The 22440-nt window shown below is 33.1% G+C and overlaps 1 protein-coding gene across 2 annotated transcripts in view; it reads left to right on the top strand.

Annotated features, from left to right (window-relative positions):
- Positions 1–22440, top strand: part of LOC129802500 (uncharacterized) — a 38038-nt gene that overhangs the window by 5635 nt on the left and 9963 nt on the right. Inside the window, exons 2-6 of one of the 2 annotated variants that reach the window (XM_055848395.1) lie at positions 4268–4449; positions 8083–8196; positions 8645–8871; positions 11313–11421; positions 13933–14337. In XM_055848395.1, coding sequence (XP_055704370.1) covers positions 4268–4449; positions 8083–8196; positions 8645–8871; positions 11313–11421; positions 13933–14337 — 1037 coding nt within the window. The remainder of the gene's footprint in view (positions 1–4267; positions 4450–8082; positions 8197–8644; positions 8872–11312; positions 11422–13932; positions 14338–22440) is intronic. The other variant, XM_055848396.1, reaches the window with a different exon arrangement.

The raw sequence follows: 22440 nt of genomic DNA, 5'->3' as shown, positions 1-22440 counted from the left end.
GAAAATACGTTTTCTGCGGGTGGCGAAAAAAATTAAGCAAATATACAAAATTTGTGTACGTAAAAGTTGAAACAAGAACTTTTTTTTCGGAATTTGTCTACATTATTAACACAGCAGCTATTTTGCGGTTCACTTTTTCACCAAAGAACATCCTTTAGAATTAGATTAACCACTATTTAATGTGTAAATGGCAATAAATTTCACACGCCATGAAACTTTTTTTTTGCAAATTCCGTGCTTCTGCTGCGAGAAAATTATCGTTGATATCCCACGCATAAGGGGAATATCAATAAAACCAACGACTTTTTTTTGAAGAAAAAAATCCTTGAAGGAAAAATTGGCATAAAAATATGGAAAATATTTGCCATGTTGATGAATGAATGTGACAAGGGTAAAAAAGAAGTCAATTTTTAAAATTTTTCATTGCTGAATGTGACGCCATCCTCGCACCTTCCCAAATAAAGTACTTTAACACGCATTGTCAATCAAGCGAACTTCCATGGTACACAAATCGCTCGTTTGATCACCTTCATCATTGCCATAAAATGCCCGCAAAAAATATTATCCCATCTATTTCTACATTCCTATGTCTGCTCCAGCATTCATAATTTATAAATATTCTGTGAGAAAGAGATAAAGAGGGTAGAGAGTAAAAACCACGTGAAAATTTACAATTTATTCCATCATCGAATGCCATATTCCATACCGTGTTCTGTAAACTTTTCTCACCTTTTCTAAATTTCATAAGGATTGAAAATTTCGTGAAATTATAAACTAAAATTGAATTATATTAGATGTGAAAAATTTAATGAAATCTAAATTCATAACTCTTTCTTTTTTAAACGTTATGCATATGCATTGCCACTGTTCTTCTTCTTGTGAAATAAATATACAATTTTGTTCTATTAAATTTTTAGTACGAAAGAGCAGTATAGTTATATACAAAAGGTTTAAAAAAATGTTACCTAAAAGGTGTGCCGAAATGCTTCTCATAGTTATGCCTCCGGCACACCTTTTAGATCGGGAAAATTTCATGAAGTCGAAATTCGGATCTCTGTCTTTCTCACATGTTTTGAATATGTCTATTTCATTCTCTCGCACTCTTCTTCTTCTCTTAAATATCACTCCAAATTCAATTTAGCTCAATCGAATTTGGTATGCGAAAGAATGAGATAGTCCTATGCAAAACATGCGAGAAAGGGTTTCGAATTTCGATTTCGGAAATTTTCCTGATCTAAAAGGTGTGCTGGAGCCATTAGAACTCAAATTGACTTAGACTGATCCTCGTGAATATCTATCCTGTAAAATTTTACAGTGCAAATGACCTCTAATCGAAGATCTTACACCCTCAGTGTATGATGTAAGACTAAAATAAATCATCATGCCTCTGACACACCTTTTAGCTTGGTATAATTTCATAAAATCAAAATTCGCATCCTTTTCTTCTGGAAAGATTTGCATAAGTTTATTCCACTCTGTCGGACTTAAAATTAGATTGAACAAAATTGAGTTTTTATGACGCCCAAAAGAAGAAGAAGAAGAAGAAAGCGAAAGAATGGGATAGACATATGCAAACCATTTTGAGAAGAAAGGAAAGTAAATTTCTATTACATGAAATTTTCCTGATCTAAAAGCTGTTCCAGATCCATTACTGCCATATTTTACAGATTAAATATCCTCGAGGGTCAGCCTGAGTCTATTTGGATCTTAACACAGTGTCTAGACCTAGAGTTTAGCCATATGGTTTAACTTCTTTGAAGTGTAAGATTTAGCATGAAGTTATAGCCCTAAAATGACTATTAGGGTTATTGCTCCATTAGATTTTAAAAAATTACTTAAATTGCTTCTTATCTAAAATTCCGAGAACTTCAGGAACTGGGCTGAACACCCAGTCTGAAACCTATATTTCACAGATTTCCTACGTTTAGTAATAATCTTCCCGATTTAAAAGCTCTGTCCGGTTGAGGCTTTTTCTACACTGGTTCGAAGGTATATCAGAGAGAATTTACCTAAAAACCCGTTGGAAGTTTGAACGTTTAAACCGACTAGTTTCACAAAAGTGAGCAAGTTCATGAAGAGGAAATTTAATCCAAACATTCTGCTATACTGAAATTCCACAAGGTTATTTTTGTAGCAAACATTTACACATTGTTGTTGACATTGTTAACGATTGAAGTATTTATTAAGAGTATCGAAATTCGAAATGACATAATAATCAGCGGTAACACCGCTAGTACGTGAACTTGCGCGTTAGGCTTTCGGTAGATTTTCGAATAGGTTTGGCTCGGCTTTGAAGTTACTTTGTCTCTTCGAAAGGTTATTATTGATAGGAACGATTTCGTCACCATTCAAAATTGTCACTGTTGTCGAGTTCTACATCCCTATTGAGCTAGTATTCTATTCCGTACATTAGAAGCTAGATTGATCTCATTTTGTCTAACTATTTTGTCTACCTGTAAAAACTTTTTAGACTGGGCTGATCTCACTTAATAAATTAAATCACTGGAAACTCTCTTAATAAGAAATAGGCTCTTTGGTGTAAGGACTTCTGATGGAATGCTGTAATCGTGATACTAAGACTAAAATTATCAAAAGAATCTACAAGCATAAAGTCGTAGTTCCTCATCGGAATCCTTTATTAATGATGCGTTTTATTTTAGCAAAAGAATCAAGAAAAGAACAATTTGGATATTTTATTCAATTTATTTTTAACAAATCTGCGTAATTCTGTAACCCTATTCCCAGTTTAACTTTGAAAGGCATATGATACTTACTTTTTAGTGACACAAATATCACCAGAGTTTATTGTTCCAATTTCTTTTGTGTTACATTGAGTTTGTTATGAGAAAAAATCGTGTCATCGCATCGATTAGCTAAATTAGTACACCTCAGGGGGAAGTCGGGCTACATTGAGCTGGGGCTCTATTGATTTACGATGTTTTTTCTCATACTTCTAATGGCCTCTACATAAATTCAATAATGAATAATTTTCCGCTACAAAAATACTAGTTGTGGAATTAAATTAAATTATTGTATGATCCGGCTTCCTTTAAAAGTGTGCTACAAAAATTCGGTAATCTATAAAACCCTAGCTCTATTTTTTATTTTATCAATAATTTTATAACATTTCAGTGACATACAATTTGAGTTCTATTTTTAATCCTTTGTTGATATCAATGATATAGTGAATCTTAACTTATAAACTTATGTTAATTAACACTAAACCCACTAAGACCCGGTCATACCCGGTTTTAAATTAACACATATTAAAACGATACAATGTCACTATCAAACTTTATGAATTTCTTAAAATATGCATGTAATATATTTTTCAATGTTTAAATTTTAATTTTTTGCTCTTTTCCAAAACAAATTTGTTGAGTATCCTACCCTACCGCGGTTTGTCATTTGACCGAAAAACTATCAAAAACGGTCTGTAGGTTTAGTATTAAATGCTACAACAGTAAAAAGGGATTGAAAATAAAATATTTTTCATCCTGTGTACGTTTTTAATTTTTTTTTTAAGTTGATGCGTATTGGAATAAATCTTTAAGCTTCTATGCAATCCTTGTGTTTGATTCGAACACTACGATAAAGCTTTTCCAATTTTAATATTTTAGGCTTGTAGATGAAATTTAACAAACTTCACATTATAACTTTAACAGGGGCAAGAGTGATAATATTGAACTTTCCTAAAATGTCATCATCCTTTTAGAAAGCTACAGCAGATTAGTAACTAAATTGATTAAAAATGTCTTAGATCAACATAAAATATTCGATGTAAAATATAAAAATTTTCTTATTCTTAAATTTTCAAATACTGAAATTTTAGAAAATTTCAGTTCTAGCCTTATGCCTAATCTCATCAATAGTGATCTCGTGCCTCGTTGTAGTTTTTTTCGGTGGTCAACAATCCGGATGTTGGTAGTTGATTTTGTCATATTTTCCACTTGTTTTCTCACCCCGATAGACCAAGCGTGTTTTAGTCATTTATTGCGATTGAGTAATAACCGCACAGTATAAGAATAATTAATTTATGAATTGCTGCATGACCTTATGAAAAATGTAGAGGCAAAAACGCACCAGACAAAGTTCATTTAGCGGATAAAAGTTGTCTACTGTGGCAACATCAACCGTCGATGAGGGAGTGAATGAGATTTTTGCCTTCATCCTATTTGGGCTAGAATGCGAGTGGGATTGAGAGTGAATGCTGGGGATGTGGAGCATGAGATGGTAAAAATTTAATGGGAATGTAAATTATTCACAGACAATTTGTGTCATGCTGACTATTCATACAGCAGCATGGGCAGCACCCACAGCCGAGGCTCCCAAAGCGGCAGCATCCTCACCGGCTGCGGTTGCCGTGGAACGGGAGCAACTAAGGGATGCGCGCTGCATCAGATGTTCACCCAGTTCAAGTATCTACAGTGACAGGGATCGAGATTCCAGGTAATCCACTAGACCTTCTTACTAAGGATAAATCCGCACTTTAAAATTAAATTCGTTGGGTTTGATGGAAACTGGCTCTTCATGTAAGATAACAGAAGGGAAAGTCAGTGCGTCATGTTGTTCTTGACGAGGGATGAGCTGAACCTTTCAAAAGTACAGTAGAGTCTCCTAAATTCGAACGCTCGGGGGGTATTTTTGACATTTCTCACCTCCCAAATTCGAACGATTTTTTCAAAACTAACGAAATTTGTGTGAGATTAAATTGTACTTTGAATAAAATTCTCGTACTATCTCGCAAGTTTTAGTGGTAACATACTTCCTTTTCATTTTATACGATAATAATGTATGTAAACATTCAGGAAGAAGCACATAAATATGATTTTCATTCACCAAGAATACGAACTTTCTAACATAACCTCACAATTGACATTTTGAACCCAAACGGCGTTCGAATTTGAGAGATTCAGATTTGAGAGACTCTACTGTAGTATGCAATGAAGTACCTAAGTTTCCTAAAAGAGCCTATTTCCCATTTTTATTCTATTCAATTTTTTCAACAATACCAAAAAAATTGAGTATTGACTTATTCAACACAATAAGAGAAGCACATAATACTTGGTTTTTTTTAATGCTGTGTCCAGCGTCCAGCATCACAAGGTACCCTTAAAAGCTCTTCTATTCTCTGTGTACATAAAGATTTTCCCATCTATAACTGACATAAAATGGGAAATGATGTTTCCTTTCATATCGATATGAATAAAATATGAATTAATTGTGTTCATCTGTAGCATCTATAGATAACAATTTAAAATACTCAATTCAGAATTTTATGAAAGTTAAAAACTATAAAAAGACAATTCAGGGAAAAATATAAAACCTCACATTTGATTTAGATCTGAGTGCTTTAGCTTTTTAAATCAAGTCTATCGAGTTATTCGATACAGGGGATACAGGTCTCTATAAAGTACTATAAAATTTCGTTGTAGGGGGAGGTGGGGCTACTTTGAGCTGTGGGGCTACATTGTTATACGATATTTTCGCATATTTCTAATGGAAAATGGGTTTTAACATGATGTAATTTGAATAGATAAAATAATTGTAGATTTAAATAAAATTAATGTGAGGATCCGCTTCATTTAGAAATAGGCGAAAAAGTCGTATAACAATTTAGCCCCACAGCTCTAAGTAGCCCCACCTCTCCCTATCTTTATATTCAAGTATATAATAAACTTCGCAATAACTGAGTTGAAATAAAAATATTGAATATCTACAAGTTTATTATTTTAAAACTGATCTAAAGAATATTTTAAATCTAATGTCGTTGGCTCCAAAGATGATTATTGTAAGTTTACTTACAATAGTTTAAAAAGATAGTATCAATGGATGTATAAACCTTAGATCTACTACCCCACAAAATTTTATAATGATTAAGATCTTTCTGGAAAAGGTACAAGAAAAAGTGAAAATCAGCGTGCCCAATTATCGATTTTTTGCCCACAATTTTACTGTCAATAACTTAAAAGTAACGTTAACCAGAAGAATAGGGGAAAGTTCTCTCCCTTCGAACGTTCATGCCTTCGAATAATGTGAATTTCTTTTGCTTTTCGTAAGAGATTTACACTAAATTATCACGGAATTAACAACAATTGATGATAAGCCAACAAATATTTAATAGAAATGTGTAAGTCTCTTAGGAATACTAAAAGAAAATTCACATTATTCGAAGGCATGAACGTTCGAAGGGAGAGTACTTTCCCCTAATTCATTTATTAATTTATCATAATTCCATGCGTAATTATTATAAAATAGTTTCAAAAGCTGAAGGTTAATTTGAATGAAATTATTAAAAATAAATTTTAGCTGACAAACTTTCAACCTTTTTCCTCTAAAGTTTACAATTTAGACTTACAATAGTCCTCTTTTGGAGCCGACGTTATGTATACAGATTTTTTTTCAAATGATCCTCTAAATTATATATGAAGCGTCACTAGCCTTTAACCCTTTAACCTTTTAAGGACGATTGGGTCACCGGTGACTCAAATAGATATTGTTTTCCTACAGGCATCTAAAGTTTTGTTTCGCTCTAAAAAGAAGAAAACATAATTTTTCGGATCCCTAATTTTTTACCCTCTCGTCCTTAAAGGGTTAAGAACGATTGTGTCACCGGTATTCCATACCGAAAATAATTTTTTCTGACTATTTAAAGTTATTTTTTACTACTCGAACTCAGCAGAGAGAGCAGTATATAATCACTCGATTTTGAATTTTTCAACTTCTTAGGGGAAAGTACCCTCCTTTCGAACGTACATGCATTCGAATAATGTGAATTTTTTTTTATTTTTCTTAAGAGAATTGCACATTATTATTAAATGTTAATTAGCTTATCATCAATTATTAATAATTGCGTGATAATTATGTGTAATTTTTTTACGGAAAATAAAAGAAATTCACATTTTTTGAATGCACGAACGTTCGAAGGGAGAGTTCGCCTACCCTTCGAAGGGTCGTATTTTGGATGAATTTTAGAAATCTGAAGTTTCGAGTTTTGTTTTCAAAATTTTATTTTTTTCTGGTTATAGATTTCATTAGGTGTGATTTCTTTTAATAAACACTTATGTTTTTTCGTTGTTAAATTTTAATCAGTGAAATGGTTCTCGTCCTTAAAGAGTGAATTCAAATTACAAATTGTTATTTGCATCATAAAAAAAATTAATTTTTATGGCATTATATCAAAATTGAAAAACTTGTCAAATACGTACAAGGCCTTTAAAAAAACTTTAATGAAGTTATTTATTTTTAACCGATTGTTTTGCCATTGATAACTTTTTTTTATTAATGAATTTATTCTTTAATTGAAACTTTTAAAGATTTTAAGACTTTCTTATTATTATTGTTTCTGTATTGCAATATCATCCGTGAGTGTTTGGTATATCCTGAAATAATATTCATTCATTCATTCATTTTCAACCGCTTATCCCTATTGGGGTCGCGGGCCCATGACATCCAATCTAGCAGCCCACGCCTGTCGGTCCTCCGCCACTTCAGGAAGATGTTCGGGTTCGATCCCGAGGCGTTCCAAGGCAAGATTCTGAATTTGATTCAGCCACCTTGTCCTAGGTCTGCCTCGAGGCCGAGGTCTCCTCACAATGGCTTGCATAGCTTTTCTGGGGAATCTTTCTTCATTCATGCGTTGAACATGTCCATACCATCGAAGTTGTGATCTCTCAACCCGAAGAAGCAGCTCCTCGACTCTTAGTTCCTCACGAACGGCCACATTCCTCACTCGATCTCTACGAGTGATTCCCTTTACCGCTCGAAGGTACCTCATCTCGGCAGCTTGTACTCGCGATCTTACCCTTTCGGTCATTACCCAAATCTCATGACCATAGGTGAGAATAGGAATGAACACAGCTTTGAAAACCCTGAAATAATATAATTTTTATAAATAAGTACCAACAAAACGTAAATTACGAATTTTATATTTTTTCTATGTTTGAGGAGAAAGGATATTTTAATTTAAATATATTGTAATTTTTAATTGTGCTTCAATTAAACTTCTTCCTTAATTTTTAATCTTATTCGAACTAAAAATTTATTGATTGTGAAACCTTGATATCTTGGATGGGTTTGCAGATTTCTCAACATTTTCCGCCCACATGGAAAAACTGGATATGATGAAAGGAATAGTTGGTACTATCAACCAGATCGGTACTATGGCAGCCAAAATACAGATCGCTATGGGAACAGGTAGAGGAGAATTGCTCCAAGAGTGTGTTATTTCATCCAGTTTGTGTGCTTTATTTAAGTGATTTTCAGCTCAAAAGCCAAGGTGGATGGAGACGCAATTAGAATTCACTGTTTGGTCTTGTCTAATTCCAATTTAATTTCTAATCTACGCACCCTCTCCTGAAGCGAGATTATCTCTTATGAAAGGGTGCCAAGAATATTTGCATTCTTAAGCTGAAAATTGAATTTGGGAAAGAGTTTTGTCTGCTGAATGGGAAGTTCACTATTGACAAAATATATTAAGCCTCGCTTCAGCTTTCTTTATTTTTTCAATTCTAAATATACAAACCTAAATTTCCTTTTTAAGCACAAGTAACAGTGTTGTTGAAACTTTTCACGAGTGGCATGTTTCTACAGATCTTTGCAAAATTCATTTCAATAAAAATGTTTTATTTAATATTTTTTAAAGGTACGATGATCGGTATCAACCACAAGGATATCCAAGTCCAGGACGATATGATGATCGAGACAGATACTACTACCGTCCCTCTTATTATGATCAGCCACAGCAACATGGAGGGTATCAGCAGGATTCACGGTATAATTCCGTTGGTCAGGATTACCGTGGTAATGGATATGACAACAGGGATCCCTACTACTATGAAATGATGAGGGGTGGAGGATATTATGACAGGGGTAAGACAGGGTCAAAAAATTGTTTAAACTCCAAGAAATATTTCATTCTCTTCATATAGGGGAGACTGGGGCAAAACTTGTCAAAACGCATATTTAATTCTTTCACGAGCTCTAAGAAAAATTAAACGTTTGCTAATGAGCATATTCTTATAGGAAATTTACTGCTCTACAACATTGCAGCAGACTTTTTTCTCTGTCTCGAAAGAAATGTGACTTTCGAATCATTTTCTAAAAGTCGATTTTGTGTAGATTCTGAAAATTGCTGTGGCAAATTTGTCAGTTTTCGGATAATTTGTGACGTTTTTCTCTCGCAAACGTTAAAAATATCAAATAGACATATTTTTATAGGAAATTTATTCCTCTACAACTTTGTCGAAGATAATTTTTCTCTATCTTAACGAGAAATGTGCTTAAATTGAGCTAATCAGTATTGATATTTTCTGTAAGCCAAATATTCCAAAAATAGGGCTCAAAATTTCTTTATTTTTATTTTACATAATCCTACCTCGAATCCCTTGAAACTTTGTAATTTTAAGAAGGTTTATGAAGGCTATCTATAATAAAAATTTCAAGCCTCTGTCTCTTTTATTTTAGAAAATAGTGAATATTGAAATTTTCGTTTTGACAAATTTTCCCCAGTCTCCCCCAATCGTCTTGTAGGAATCTCTAAATATTATAAAATAAAAAAATATATTTTTGTGTTCCTCAAGACATAAAACCCTTGAACATTTCATATTGATCGATTGATTACCAAAAGTCACAAAAAAACGATAATTTTAGACGTTCTCCTAGACATTACTCCTTAACCCTTTAAGGACGATTGGAACACCCGTGTCCCATAAAGAAAATAATTTTTCATGATTACCTGAAGCTATTTTTCCTTATGTTTGTACCTAATTGCAAAGTAGAAGGTTGAAGAAATCTAGGATATTTTTTGCAAGTCTCTAGCTAATTTGCTATACTTATAGTAAATATTTAAGCTTAAAAATGATGATTTTGAAAAATGATTTTAATTATTTTTTATACTTCCATTTTTTAAGCAAACCCGTTTTGGAAAAAGAAACTGCAATACTCATACATAATATTTTTCAGTAGACTGAAATTTATTATTTATTGGTATTGTAAGAAAAATTACTTAGGGGAAACCGGGGCACCACCAAACACGGGGTAGCACCAAACACTGCGATTTTTTAATCAGATATTCGACTTCAGAGGACACGACTTATAGAATTTTATAGACATTATAGGGATGCTTGTCTACTGAAGAAATGGTCGAGATAGTCCAAGTACAGTAGACTCTCTCAAATTCGGGCATTTGGGTCCAAAATATCAGCCGAATTAGAGAGAAATTCGGGAAACATATTTTTTGAAATGAAACGGTTTTTTATTCATCTGAATGCACATATTGAGTTTTCGTACTCAAATACATTGTAAATATCATGAAAATTCCTTAATAATGCAAAATCACATCAAAACTAAGACAAACCATGGCTAATTTAAAGATATTTGCTTCATTTAATAATCATAATCTAACTTGAAAAATGTCAACAAACTTTTTTCAAATTTAACTGCTGCCCGAGTTAAAAAAGTAGCCCGATCCTCAAAGAACCGAATTAGCGAAAGCCTACTGTAGTTTAGAAATAAAAATTAGTGTTTGATGCTACCCCGTGTTTGGTTGTGCCCCAGTTTCCCCTAAATTTTTGGGCTATTTTTGTTCCTATCGCTCGTAGAGGTAAAAAGTGCATCGAATCAAAATCAGTTGGATTTTCTAAAGTCAGATGTAAAGCCCAAAATAGACACAAGGATCGGCTTAGGGATCATCCCGAAAAATGAGGATTGGTGTCGATACACTCAGGGATCAGTCTAAAATTTGGAGGATCAGGCTGATCTTCTAAATTCGTGAGGTCTAGTGAAATTACGAGGATTAGGCGACATCAGCGCCAGTGTTGAAAATAAAAAGCTTCACTTTGGGTGTTTTTAGGTGCTTTTCGAAATGTCAATTGGGTGAAAACACATGGAGAGTAATGGTACACAATGTTGCAAAATCCTAAAATGCATTAAAATTGGGGTAATGGGAAGGTCATAGTGCTCTTTCCTGTACGAAAAATCCATTGATAATGCACATAAGAAGTCCTTCAGCAATCAAATTGTGGAGATTTAATAGAAATTTACGCTGAAAACGCTAATCCTTGATCTTAAATCCCCAGTGTATGATAGTTTGGGCTGATCCTTTAACGCCAAATTTTTCGAGCTGAGTATTCTCTAGGATCAGCCTGTGTCTATTTTCTGCATAAGACGTTTTATTGATTTTGTTTATCGATTAAATTTTTATTGTTAATTTTCGGTTCGTAAAAAGTGTCTTATCGTTAAAGGATTAAATTGACTAACTTTTGGCCGCATCACTTGAATATTATTCTAATTTTTAAATATTTCTTTTTCAGATCGGTTCTATGACAGGAACCAATACTACGACAATTACGATCGTAGCCCCAATAGAGGAAGTGGATACTTTGACTACCGCAATTATCGTCCCTACGATGAGACCTACAGGTACAACTACTATGGATATTATAAGTAGAAAGCATTGCTTTACTAGAAACATTCATTCATATGGTATTTTTTGCGCATCTGCTTCTTTTTCCTGGTACAAATGAAAATAAATAAAATTAGTGTTAGAAAATTGAGACAAGAAATTGCTTTTTCTTCTCTCTATATTTCATTTTTGGATGGGGGCGGTAAAAATTACCCGAGTACACATTGTGGGCAGAGAGAAAGAGAGAAAAAAGTTTTCCCTCAATTTCAATTTTGATTTATTAATTTTTCCATGCGACCAGGGGAGAAAGTTCTCTAAACATTAATCTCCTATTGTAGCTTTTTTAATTGACTTCCCTTGTGAGTGTAATAAATTTATTCTAATGAAATTCACTTGAAACATTTTGAAGGGTATTTCCATTGAAGTTCCTCTAGCAGGACTCATTCTCGTCATTTCTCATAATGGGGATTAAGAGAATAAGGGAGTCAAGAGAGTGTGAAATTGATGGGTGGAATCTATAAATTGTCTAGTTTTTTCCGCCCCCCACAGCGACTGTAAAATACATCACATTGATAGACCTCTATGGTATTTCACACAACCTACACAAAGTTATGGATAGCTTTATTACTTATGATAGTGATTCTTAGATTGAAAACTACATATCGAAAACTATTAGATTTTAAAATTTAGAATATTTGTGGGACGATTTGCAGCAAGGTTAAGATGTATTAAAATATGAAAAAAAAAGAAATAAGTTTTGAAAATAAAATTGTGAAAAATAGGATTTGTATCGATTTTCCAAAGACTCTTTCCATATAATATTACGTGAGTGCAGGCTAATTTGTTTAACACTAAACCTATCAACCGTTTTTGGTTGTTTTTCGGTCAAATGACAAACCGCGATAGGGGTAGGATACTCAACAAATTTGTCTGTTTAGTTATGTGTTAATTTTAAACCAGTAAATTTGACCGGGTCTTGGTAGGTTTAGTGTTAAAGGAATAGTCGTGATATTTTTTAAAACGTAGATCTAATGTACCACGGGAAGTAACCATTATGTTTTTCGAAATATTTCCGAAATTCGAGAATCAGAAAGTCTATCAAAAACTAAAAAGCCTTTTGAGAAATTCATAGCAGTTTTTTTTTCAAAAATTGAATTAATTCAAAACTACAGATTTACAATAATATTTGCTCTTTGCCGTTATTCTTTTTTTTTAGATTATTGGATTACAATCTCCTTTGAATGCTTTTAGTTCGGCTGATCCTGAGCTTTTACAAGTTTAGGCTCAGAATTTACAAAGGATAAAACTCAACCAAAAATAATTTTGAGTAAATTCAAAAATAATTAAAACCATAAAATCGATGAAATACAAGTTGGTCAAGGGTCGATGAAAAAAAGGGTTTCTTTCCAAATCAGATTTATAGTACACTAAGGAAACAGATTCATTTTAGTGGTTGGGTAATTTTGAGAATTAGAAATTTTCAAAAAGTCTGCTAGAATATTAGCTCGTTTCATAAGACGATTCATTAGATCTCAGCACAACAATAATTGTGCTTTCAGAAGCATTAAGGAAGCGGCATTACTTGTAGCCTGTCTTTACTTATGGCCTCGCCTCAAAAATCTTTATCATTTTATGACAAGAAAAAAGAGCTAGACTCTAAATTTTTTCAGAGAAGGTGTGATTTAAGACTAGATATTAAAATATATAGCCATAGATAAGATTCATAAAGGAATATGGGAGAAATATGAAGTATTTGAAGGTAGCGTATGTGCGAACGATCAAAGCCTTCCCCTATCCCTTAAAAGAATTGAATGTTGAAATTCCTTTGAGATATTCTGGGCTTTTTCACAATATGTCACTCACTGATCAAATTTACTTTAACAACTTTTCTTCAGATTTCCCCTTCCATCCTGTAATAAACATTTAAATTCCCAAGTGAAATCATTCTCTGCTAATAGGTACAATTCCTCTTACTATCCTTTGTACTCTTCCTGTAATCCTTGACTTTGTATATATGTGTGTGTACTTTCACTGGAAGCCTCTACAAATATTAATAAAATGACTAAGTGTGTACACCATTTTGAAGCTCCTTATTTTACTTCTATTTTATGAACCTTCTTCCTTTAGAGTGGTTTCTCAAACTTTTTGCCTTCAATTTTCCACACTTTCAAGCACAAACTTTCACATTGGCAAAATGAAGAGATGAAGAGAGTCTTAAGAGCAATTTTTGATACTTTGCAATATATTCCTTTTTTTCGTGAGCAATGATCCCAGAAAAAAATTGAATTCATCCACCAAACTTTTATGCTAAAATCCTCTGGAAATTGGATTTTACTCCTCCCAAAGACTCTTTCATCGAATTTCTTAATTTATCTTTTGGGTTAATTTGGAAGGTTGTGCTTGAACAATTCATTGTCACTCATGCAAATTGTGATTAAATGTGATTAATGTACATAGACAAATAATACACAAAATTTTCCACCATTTTCAACTATTGCACGTGTGTTTTGCACTGCATCAATTTATAGGGGTGAATCCGGCTTTGATAGCTCTGGACGTGGCTACTACTTTGCTAATCGCCCTTCGACACAACCGTCACAACCCTATCACCACCATCAAAACAGTTATCACAATTATCAGTCACCGCCGCCGCCGCCACCACCGCCCTCATATCAGCAACTTCCACATCCATACGATCCACCCCCAGAGTACTACCGGCCGGCGTCGGGTGGCTACGATCGTCCAAGCGGCGGACACAGTCGCCCGCCGTCGTCCGGCAGTTACCCAGCCGTCCAGCAGCCACCTCCTGTTTCTTCCTATCCCAGCACAGATGATCGTAATCCCCCCGGCAGCTGGACATACGTGCCGGAGGATAAGGATCCCAAACATCCAACGGGATACCCGCCAAATGATAAAGATACTCCACAGCAAGGGTAAGTGTCCATTCCATATCCATGCTTTCGCAATCGACAAACATTTAGTATATCAAGATATTCTAACATTAAGTTTATTGCGTTGTTACAACGCTTAGTGTTTATATTTTACACCATGCCTTGCTAATGATAGAATTTATCAAATTAGAAATATAATATTTTATATTTATCTACACTTTAAAACGTTTTTGACTTACTATTTTTAATCTTAAAACATTTGTATAACCGCCCTGGCGTACAGTTTCAATATTTAACTGACATTGAGTGCATGAGATCTTTAATCTTTAGATAGATGCTTAGATAGATCCTTATGCTCTGGACAGACCTACGACTTAAGCCGAGAGACGGCTTAATGTAAATATAATCAAAATAATGATTACACTACAATCCAGTCAGTTGTCCATTAAAGCACTAAGCCGTCTTTCGGCTTAAATGTTTTTATCAAGTGACTATGTTATGAACAATGTTTGGGAAAAATTACAAAATTTAACGAACTTTGTAGGAATTCATAAACATTTACGAACTATTTACAAAATGTTTTTGTGTAGGCCAAATGACTTTTATAAATTTCTCAGAATGTATAAACACCTTATTATCGGTCCAACTGAAACAATGAACTCAATTCTGACTGTGTTATCACACTTGCACATTAAAATTTTAATATGATTCACATTAATTGACGCTGGTGAGAGTCCAAATGTGTAATTTGTGTGTTTGAATCATTTTATATTCAAAATTTGATCTATTTGTTGATAAAAAGGTAGACTTGGCCCGCAAAATTTGATATAAATTGATTTATAGCATTACTGCGAAAAATTAATGCGATTTTCTCTTTAATTTTTTAATGTGAAAAATATTTATGCTTTAGGTAAATTTAAACTTATTTTTGCAGGCCAAGTCCACTTCTTTATCAATAAATAGAAAAACTTTAAATATTAAGTGACTCAAAGACCTCAAAGACACAAATAACATATTTGGACGCTCACAAGCGACAATTAATGTGAATCACATTAAAATTTTAATGTGCAAGTGTGATAACGCCGTGAAACTAATATCAACGTATACTAAGAAAATTCAAAGACTTTCGTATTCTGATATCAAAGAATTCAGAACGTGATGCCAAATCTGTGAAATGTTTTAAAATTTTGAAATTGTGAGTATTTCAATTCTAGAACCAACTTCAAGATCTTAAAACGTTAAATTTGTTGTATTCATAACATGATTTCAAGGACCTCTCAAGTTAAACAGTTTCTTCCCAAATTTGACCTTATTGAAAAATCTTTCTGTAAGATAGGGGTTAGAAAGGAAGATAATATTAGTAACTACATTTCAGCTTGCAATTTAATCAAATCAGTATATATTCCAAGTTGTGAGTATTGAGGTATAAAACCCGTGAGACAATCTTCGAAACATATTTTTACACTGAGAAAAAAAACGGGGGTGCGATTAACTTTTTTCTCATAAATTTTAACACTTTTTAGGTGTAAAAATATATCAACATTTTCCAATGTTAATTTTACACCTCTTATAAGGGTAAAATTAACATAGAAAAGGGTAACTTTAACCCCTAATACACTTAAAAAGTGTAATATTTACACCGATTTCGGATTATTGTTGTTATTGTTGTTGAATGTTATTTTAACTTTTTCGGATTTCTCTCAGTCAGTGTATCCAAGTTTATCACGGTTTAGTGATCATTACAGCATTTCATAAATATTTAATACGAACAGTTATTAATTTTTAAAACTCACAACTAAGTGTAGAAAATCTTGAAATCTTGAAATTCCCGATTGGAATAGGTGAAGAAAGTTATCCGTTAATGTTGTAGAATCTCATGATGAAATATCAAAAACTCAAAAATTCCGGCTTAGGTAACGTTTTTTTTTATTATTAGGGGAAGGCTTTTTATAAAACATTTTATATTTTTCCATATTCCTTTTGTGTATCTGACCTATGGCAATACAAGACAATATATTTCAATACCTAGTCTCAAGTCACACATTTCCTGAATAAATTAGGTCTCATTTATTAAATGAATACGGGAAGGAAAGTGTGTGCGAAGCCTGGATGCCTTCCCCTACAGTGCGACTTTTAATTTATTTAGACGAACTTTCATCAAAACATCTGTCAAATAAATACTATTTTTAGAAAAAAATAAATTCTAAAAAGCTACGGTAAATTATTACGTTAATAAAGGACTCTTGTTATTTGTCTTCATTAAAATATTACATTTTCCCAAATGGTTCATTTTATTGCTGTAAGCAATCGCCTCAATATCGGACATGAACATTTCATGAGTAGCATAAACCATAACTGTGATGTTACTATAGACAGAAAATTTCTAATATGCAAGTGAGATTGAGGATATTGTGGAAAGGCATTCAAAATTGAATACCCTGTGGGTGATTTAATTGTTTGTTTACTATCCATAGGTATGTCAAATAATGTGTTCAGACTCTGGTACCACAGAGGTATGATAAGACAAGAACAGTTCCCTCTTATCAGGTGTAAGTGGAAGATGGTAAATGAGTATTTTGGTGTGACAAAGAGGCGGTTTTGGTTCGGAACACATAACAGCTATGAACAAATATTCAAACCCATCTCTCTGGTCTTCATCTATATATTGATCATCTCTTTGCTGGGTTGTCAGTTGAGCATACAAATAAGGTGAACAAACATTGAGCGTAACCATTGAGCTCCACCTTAATTCCCACATTCCTCACAAAAGCTACATGTGTCTCCAGGCACGAGAATTCATGCTGAAATTTTAACCCCTTACCATTGGAAATATTTCATGAATTACTCACCCTTGAGCATAATTCTGGTGCTTTTCAAAAGATTAATGGAATGGGGCCAAAATTCAAGAAATTTCAGATGTTAAAATTGCAATAAAGTATGATTTCTGAGCTTTGCAATGCATTCCTTTTATGTTTTCAAACATATTTCAGATATCTCAAATTATTCCAAAAATAATGTTGTACTTGTTTAGAAAGGAAGGTTTTAAAGCATGACATTATAACTCTTCAGTTCTTTATAAATGAAAGATGGAAAATTTTTAGAGAAATACAAAAAAAAATAGTTTATTTTAAGGATCAATCCTTGCTAGCTACATATTTTTGCTATCTCTTTGGTGATAGATGGACATCCCGACAATAAAAAGGAATGTCTTTGAATCAAAACTATTCATATAATCCAATTTTTACTTCTTCAGAATTGCCAAAGTGCTGCTCAGGCACGCTATGAAAATCAACCGGAACAATTGGTGATTAAAAGGACCTAGGTCTGAAGAATTCAGCAGGGGTAGTAGCACTTCTCATTTTTGATTTTGATATTGGTTTGGATCATATAGAAGTGCAATGCCAAGGAGCGTTGGGTCCTCAACTAATTATAACTTAAGCCGAAAGACGGCTTAATATAATTATAATCAAAATAATTATTTGACTAAATTCGCATCAGTCTTAACTAACTAGTCATTCCCCGGTTTATGGCCTCTACACATTGGGAGCAATTTCTGTCAAAAATTGCTTTTTTGAAGGAAATTCCCTGCAGCGTTGTAGGGGGAAATGTCAAATTTCTGTCAAAAACTCAATTTTTGACGAAAATTGCTCCCAATGTGTAGACGCCTTTAGAGCAGAATCACATTGGCAATAAAATGCTTGCCGTAGCCTCACCGTATTTCGTTAATTTAGGCATTTTCATTGCAATTTTTACGCAAATTTTCCATTACCGTATTAACTTATCTCATACTCGGTGGCACTAGGAGAAAATAATATAATAAAATTGAAGAAATAAAACGAAAATGCGATAAACGGTGAACAAAAAAAACTGTACGATTAATTTCTCTTACAGTTTTTTTTTGCTCACCGTTTATCGGATTTTCGTTTTATTTCTTCAATTTCTTATATTATTTTCACCTAATGCCACCGAGTATGAGATAAGGTAATACAGTAATTGAGAATTTGCGTAAGAATTACAATGAAAATGCGTGAATTAACGAAATAACGGTGAGTATTTTACTGTCAATGTGATTCTGCCCTTAACCCTTTAAGGACTATTGGGTCACCGGTGACCCAAAAATGAAATTTTTCCTACGGCCTTCTAAAGCTATGTTTTACTCTAAAATGTTAGAAAAAGTGATTTTTTCTGACCCCCGATTTTAAACCTTGTCGTCCTTAAAGGGTTAAGCCGAGAGACTGCTTAGTCAGAAACTGATGAAAATGCAAACTTATCATTATTTTGATTATAATTACGTTAAACTGTCTCTTAAGTCGTAAGTGTATCTAGGGCTAGGGCACTATTGTGTTGTATCACGCTCTCGTGCTTTTTGACCGTTTTTGGCCGGTCTTCGATCAATACCTAAAAACAAATTGATAGGTAGTAATATTGTTAGTATCGCTAGGTATAAGCAACTCATTTTACATAATTCCCTGTCAGTCCCACCAAAGGTTCAACATTTTATCTCCCAAAAATATTTGGTCAATTTTTCGATTTTGATACTTTTGTTAGGGAAAACTATGATGTTTCAGATTTGGAATACTCGACTCATACACCTTTTCTATCCCTTGTATCAATTCTATACTGCTGAAAACAATGTAAAAATTGTGAAAAAGTCTTTCCAATATTGTAACTAATTTATTTTTGTAACTGATTTCCCATGTTGTAACATATTGGATACTGATGGCATCAGAAATTCGAATTTAGGACCAAAATGTCTTTCAAATTGTAAAGAAATTTGAGCATGAAACTCTTTGAAATCTAATGATTTTTCGTTCATCTACATACATTAAATGTACAGTTTCATATTAGATAGCTTAGAAACTGACATTTCTATGCTATCCCAAACCCTGACTTTCAAAGGGGTCTTCCTGATTAAAATTCCTCGTCGGAAATCAGTTGGGGTGTTATATAGCATCCCTTGTTTAAATGGAATTTGAAAGAATCATGTTGTTATATTAATCTTGAGTAGTTATACAGAAAGTCAAATACCATCTTCTTGCATTGTAAGGAATTTCTTGCAAGTTACTGAAATGCTGTCACAATTCTGAAATTATAGTGTTTAACAAGACAAAAGCACATAAATGATTTTAGTTTTTCAAAAATCTTTTCAAACAAAGACTTGTTTCCTATTAATCAAGAATTTTTGTATCACAAAATGGAAATAACACAATTTAAAAGCTTATTCATAAATCTACATTGCATCAAGCACGTGGTATTTTCCTTAACTTTTCCGAACATAAATTTCCTGCGGCGTGTAATGTAATCCAAATATGGATATTTGGGAAATAAAAAAAGAAACAATGGACAAACAACCTCAAAGTACTTCGGCAAAAACCAGAGGCATTTTCCAAAAATTCAGTAATCAAAGAAGTGTACCGTTTAAATTCCCCTTGGAGATTTTTGGCACTTTAACTGATGATAAGGGCGGTTCTTCTTCCATCTATAACCCCTCTTGCATATTTTACAAGTTTTTCAGTAGCAAAAAGCAGAGGAGGAAAACAAATATTGCAAAATGTTTAACATAAAGAAGATTGGAAGGAATGATTATGAGAATTTTAATATTCTCACACTCCCAACAAATATGCTATAAAAGAGTTTGCCGACCCTAAAGGAAAAAAAAACACCATCGTCATCCATAAATCTCCCTCAAGCATTTTTCTGATGTATCGACTGCACTGAATAATTCTTCCGTTCTTCAGAAGCTTTTATACATATATACAAGTATGTAATTTTATATTAATGCTTGTGTGTGGTTTCAATAGAAAGTTTGGAATGCATATGTACTGTATATACATATAGAATGAAGAAGATCACTGCAATAAAGACACTCACAAAGAGAGCCAAATGGACCATAAACTGCCTGCACAGGGAGCTCTTTGGAAAGTCTCTTGCTCCACCACTATGTTCCCCCTAGAAGAATTTCCCTCAGATTTGAACGAGAAACTTTGTGTTTGTTTTCACTCAATGGCCATGAAAAGGTCAGAGGGAGCAGGAAAAAGCATGACTGCAAAGGTTTTCAAACACTCACCCAACGTACAGCATGTCGGACCATAGTCATCATTATTATTGTGTCCTTACTAAGCGCGTGGTCAATATGTGTTTTGTGGTACGAAACGACAAGACATAACTTACAAGAATGACGACCCCTACGCGTTTGGGTGTTAGATAACAGATTTACTGACATTATCAAAGATTTGTTGAGAACAAATCACTTTGGTGGAGGATTGTGTGCGAGGTGTGCGATTTGAGTTACAAGTTACATAGAAATGGGGAGAAAACAATTAAGTTGATCTAATATTGTATTAAACTGAAGAGGTGCATGCATTGATGTCCTGGATTCACGTGCAAATCAGTTTATAAATTAATCATCTGAAGCTTTTTTTTATAATTTGTACTCATTTTAATTTTACATCGAAAGAATAATTGGTTAATGAGAATATAAATTTAACCCTCTAACGGTGTCTTCTTTAATATGCGAAAAATTTCTAAAACAATGTTTTATAGGTTAATTATGATCCAATAAAGTCGAAAAAACTATCCATTCTTCATTATCTTTTTTTTAGTTTAGGCGCTAGGTGAGAAAATATAAAAATTTTTTGAAACTCTTTTTGCTTCTAAAATTCACATTTTTAGTTTTTTCAAATTTTTTAAATAAAATATACAAAGTAGAATGACATATCTTTGAGTATAAAATAAATTTATTTTAGTCAGAAAACTTTAAATCGGTATTTTTATGGAAATTGGAAATGAGTTTTTTTGCACAAATATTTTTTGTTGCTTTTTCTCTGACCTGTCACACAAAACTGGGAATAGCAACTAAACGAAGAGTCAAAATGATTTCGAACTTTCAAGAGATGTTTATAAGACTACATATTACCGAGGACCCTATAGCACTTTTAAATAAATAAAACCTTTATTGTCGCTGTTAATGTGATTTTTGTAAACACCGCCTGGAGGAGGTCTTACCCGTTAGAGGGTTAAAAAGAAGAAAAATTAAATTTGTTCAGTGAATTTAATAAATTTTTCTAGAAACCTCAATTCTAAAAAAAATATTGGTCTCATTCCTAAAATTGACACGTAAATTTAGAAGAAGCTCTTAATGATTTTTATGCTTCTAAAGCTCATAATTGAGAAAGATAAGGGAGACTGGGGCAAAAAGTCACAAATCGAAAATTTCAAAATTCAATGTCTTTCAAGATAAAAAAGCGGCTTAAAATTTTTTCCATAGACAGCCTTCATAGATCTTCTTTAATGTCGTGTTTCTTAGAACTCGAACAAGGAGTTTAGAAAATAAAAAAAATATCTGGTACTATTTGCCCCAGCATTCTGAGAATGATCACAAAATTACTTTTAAGAAAACGGCTTACAAAATATAGGAAAATTACTTACAAATTTGTAGAGCTATAAATTTCCTATAAAACTGCGTCAAATTGAAATTTCTAGGGTGCTCGGGTAGCTTGTGAAAAAAAAAATATCCGTTTTGTGACTTTTTGCACCAGACTCTCCTAGCTTATGTATGATTTTCACTGACTAAAGAATTATAGAGAAAATCTATAAGTTTAAAATTATAAAGAGCAACATAGGTATGTAGGGGAGACCGGGGTAGATTTAGCCACGCATGGTATTAAACAGTGGGATGTTATAGCCTGTCTTAGAAGGAATATTAAAGAAACCACTATTTATTCCAAAATTACACTTTCCTTCCTATTTATTGAAGTATTTGTTAGCATGATGCAAACATTTTAATAAAAATTATGCTCAATGAAAAATTTCATTTACTGGCTAATTCTGCCCCGGTCTCCCCTACTATTAACTCTTCCAGAGATCACATTTCGTCAGTATTTTAGAGTTCTCAAGTTTCGAAAAAATTACTTAGACTTTTTGTCCGTTTTATTGTGTGTTTTTCAATCTATAAACCCACAAATGTCTTCACATTTTTGGACAAATAGAAGCCCCTGGACATCAAATCAAGCAAATAAGGTGGATGACCAAGGAATTTTTAATTCGAATCTTTGAATTTCGACATTGACAAAACATCTTTGTGAGCAGGTGTTTCGTATTGGTGAAAATGATCCTTTAGGCTAAAATGCTGGCCTTTTTTCATAA

Source organism: Phlebotomus papatasi, chromosome 2, assembly GCF_024763615.1.
Source record: "Phlebotomus papatasi isolate M1 chromosome 2, Ppap_2.1, whole genome shotgun sequence".
NCBI classification, from domain to species: Eukaryota; Metazoa; Arthropoda; class Insecta; order Diptera; family Psychodidae; genus Phlebotomus; species Phlebotomus papatasi.
This window is presented reverse-complemented; position numbering and strand designations above follow the sequence as displayed.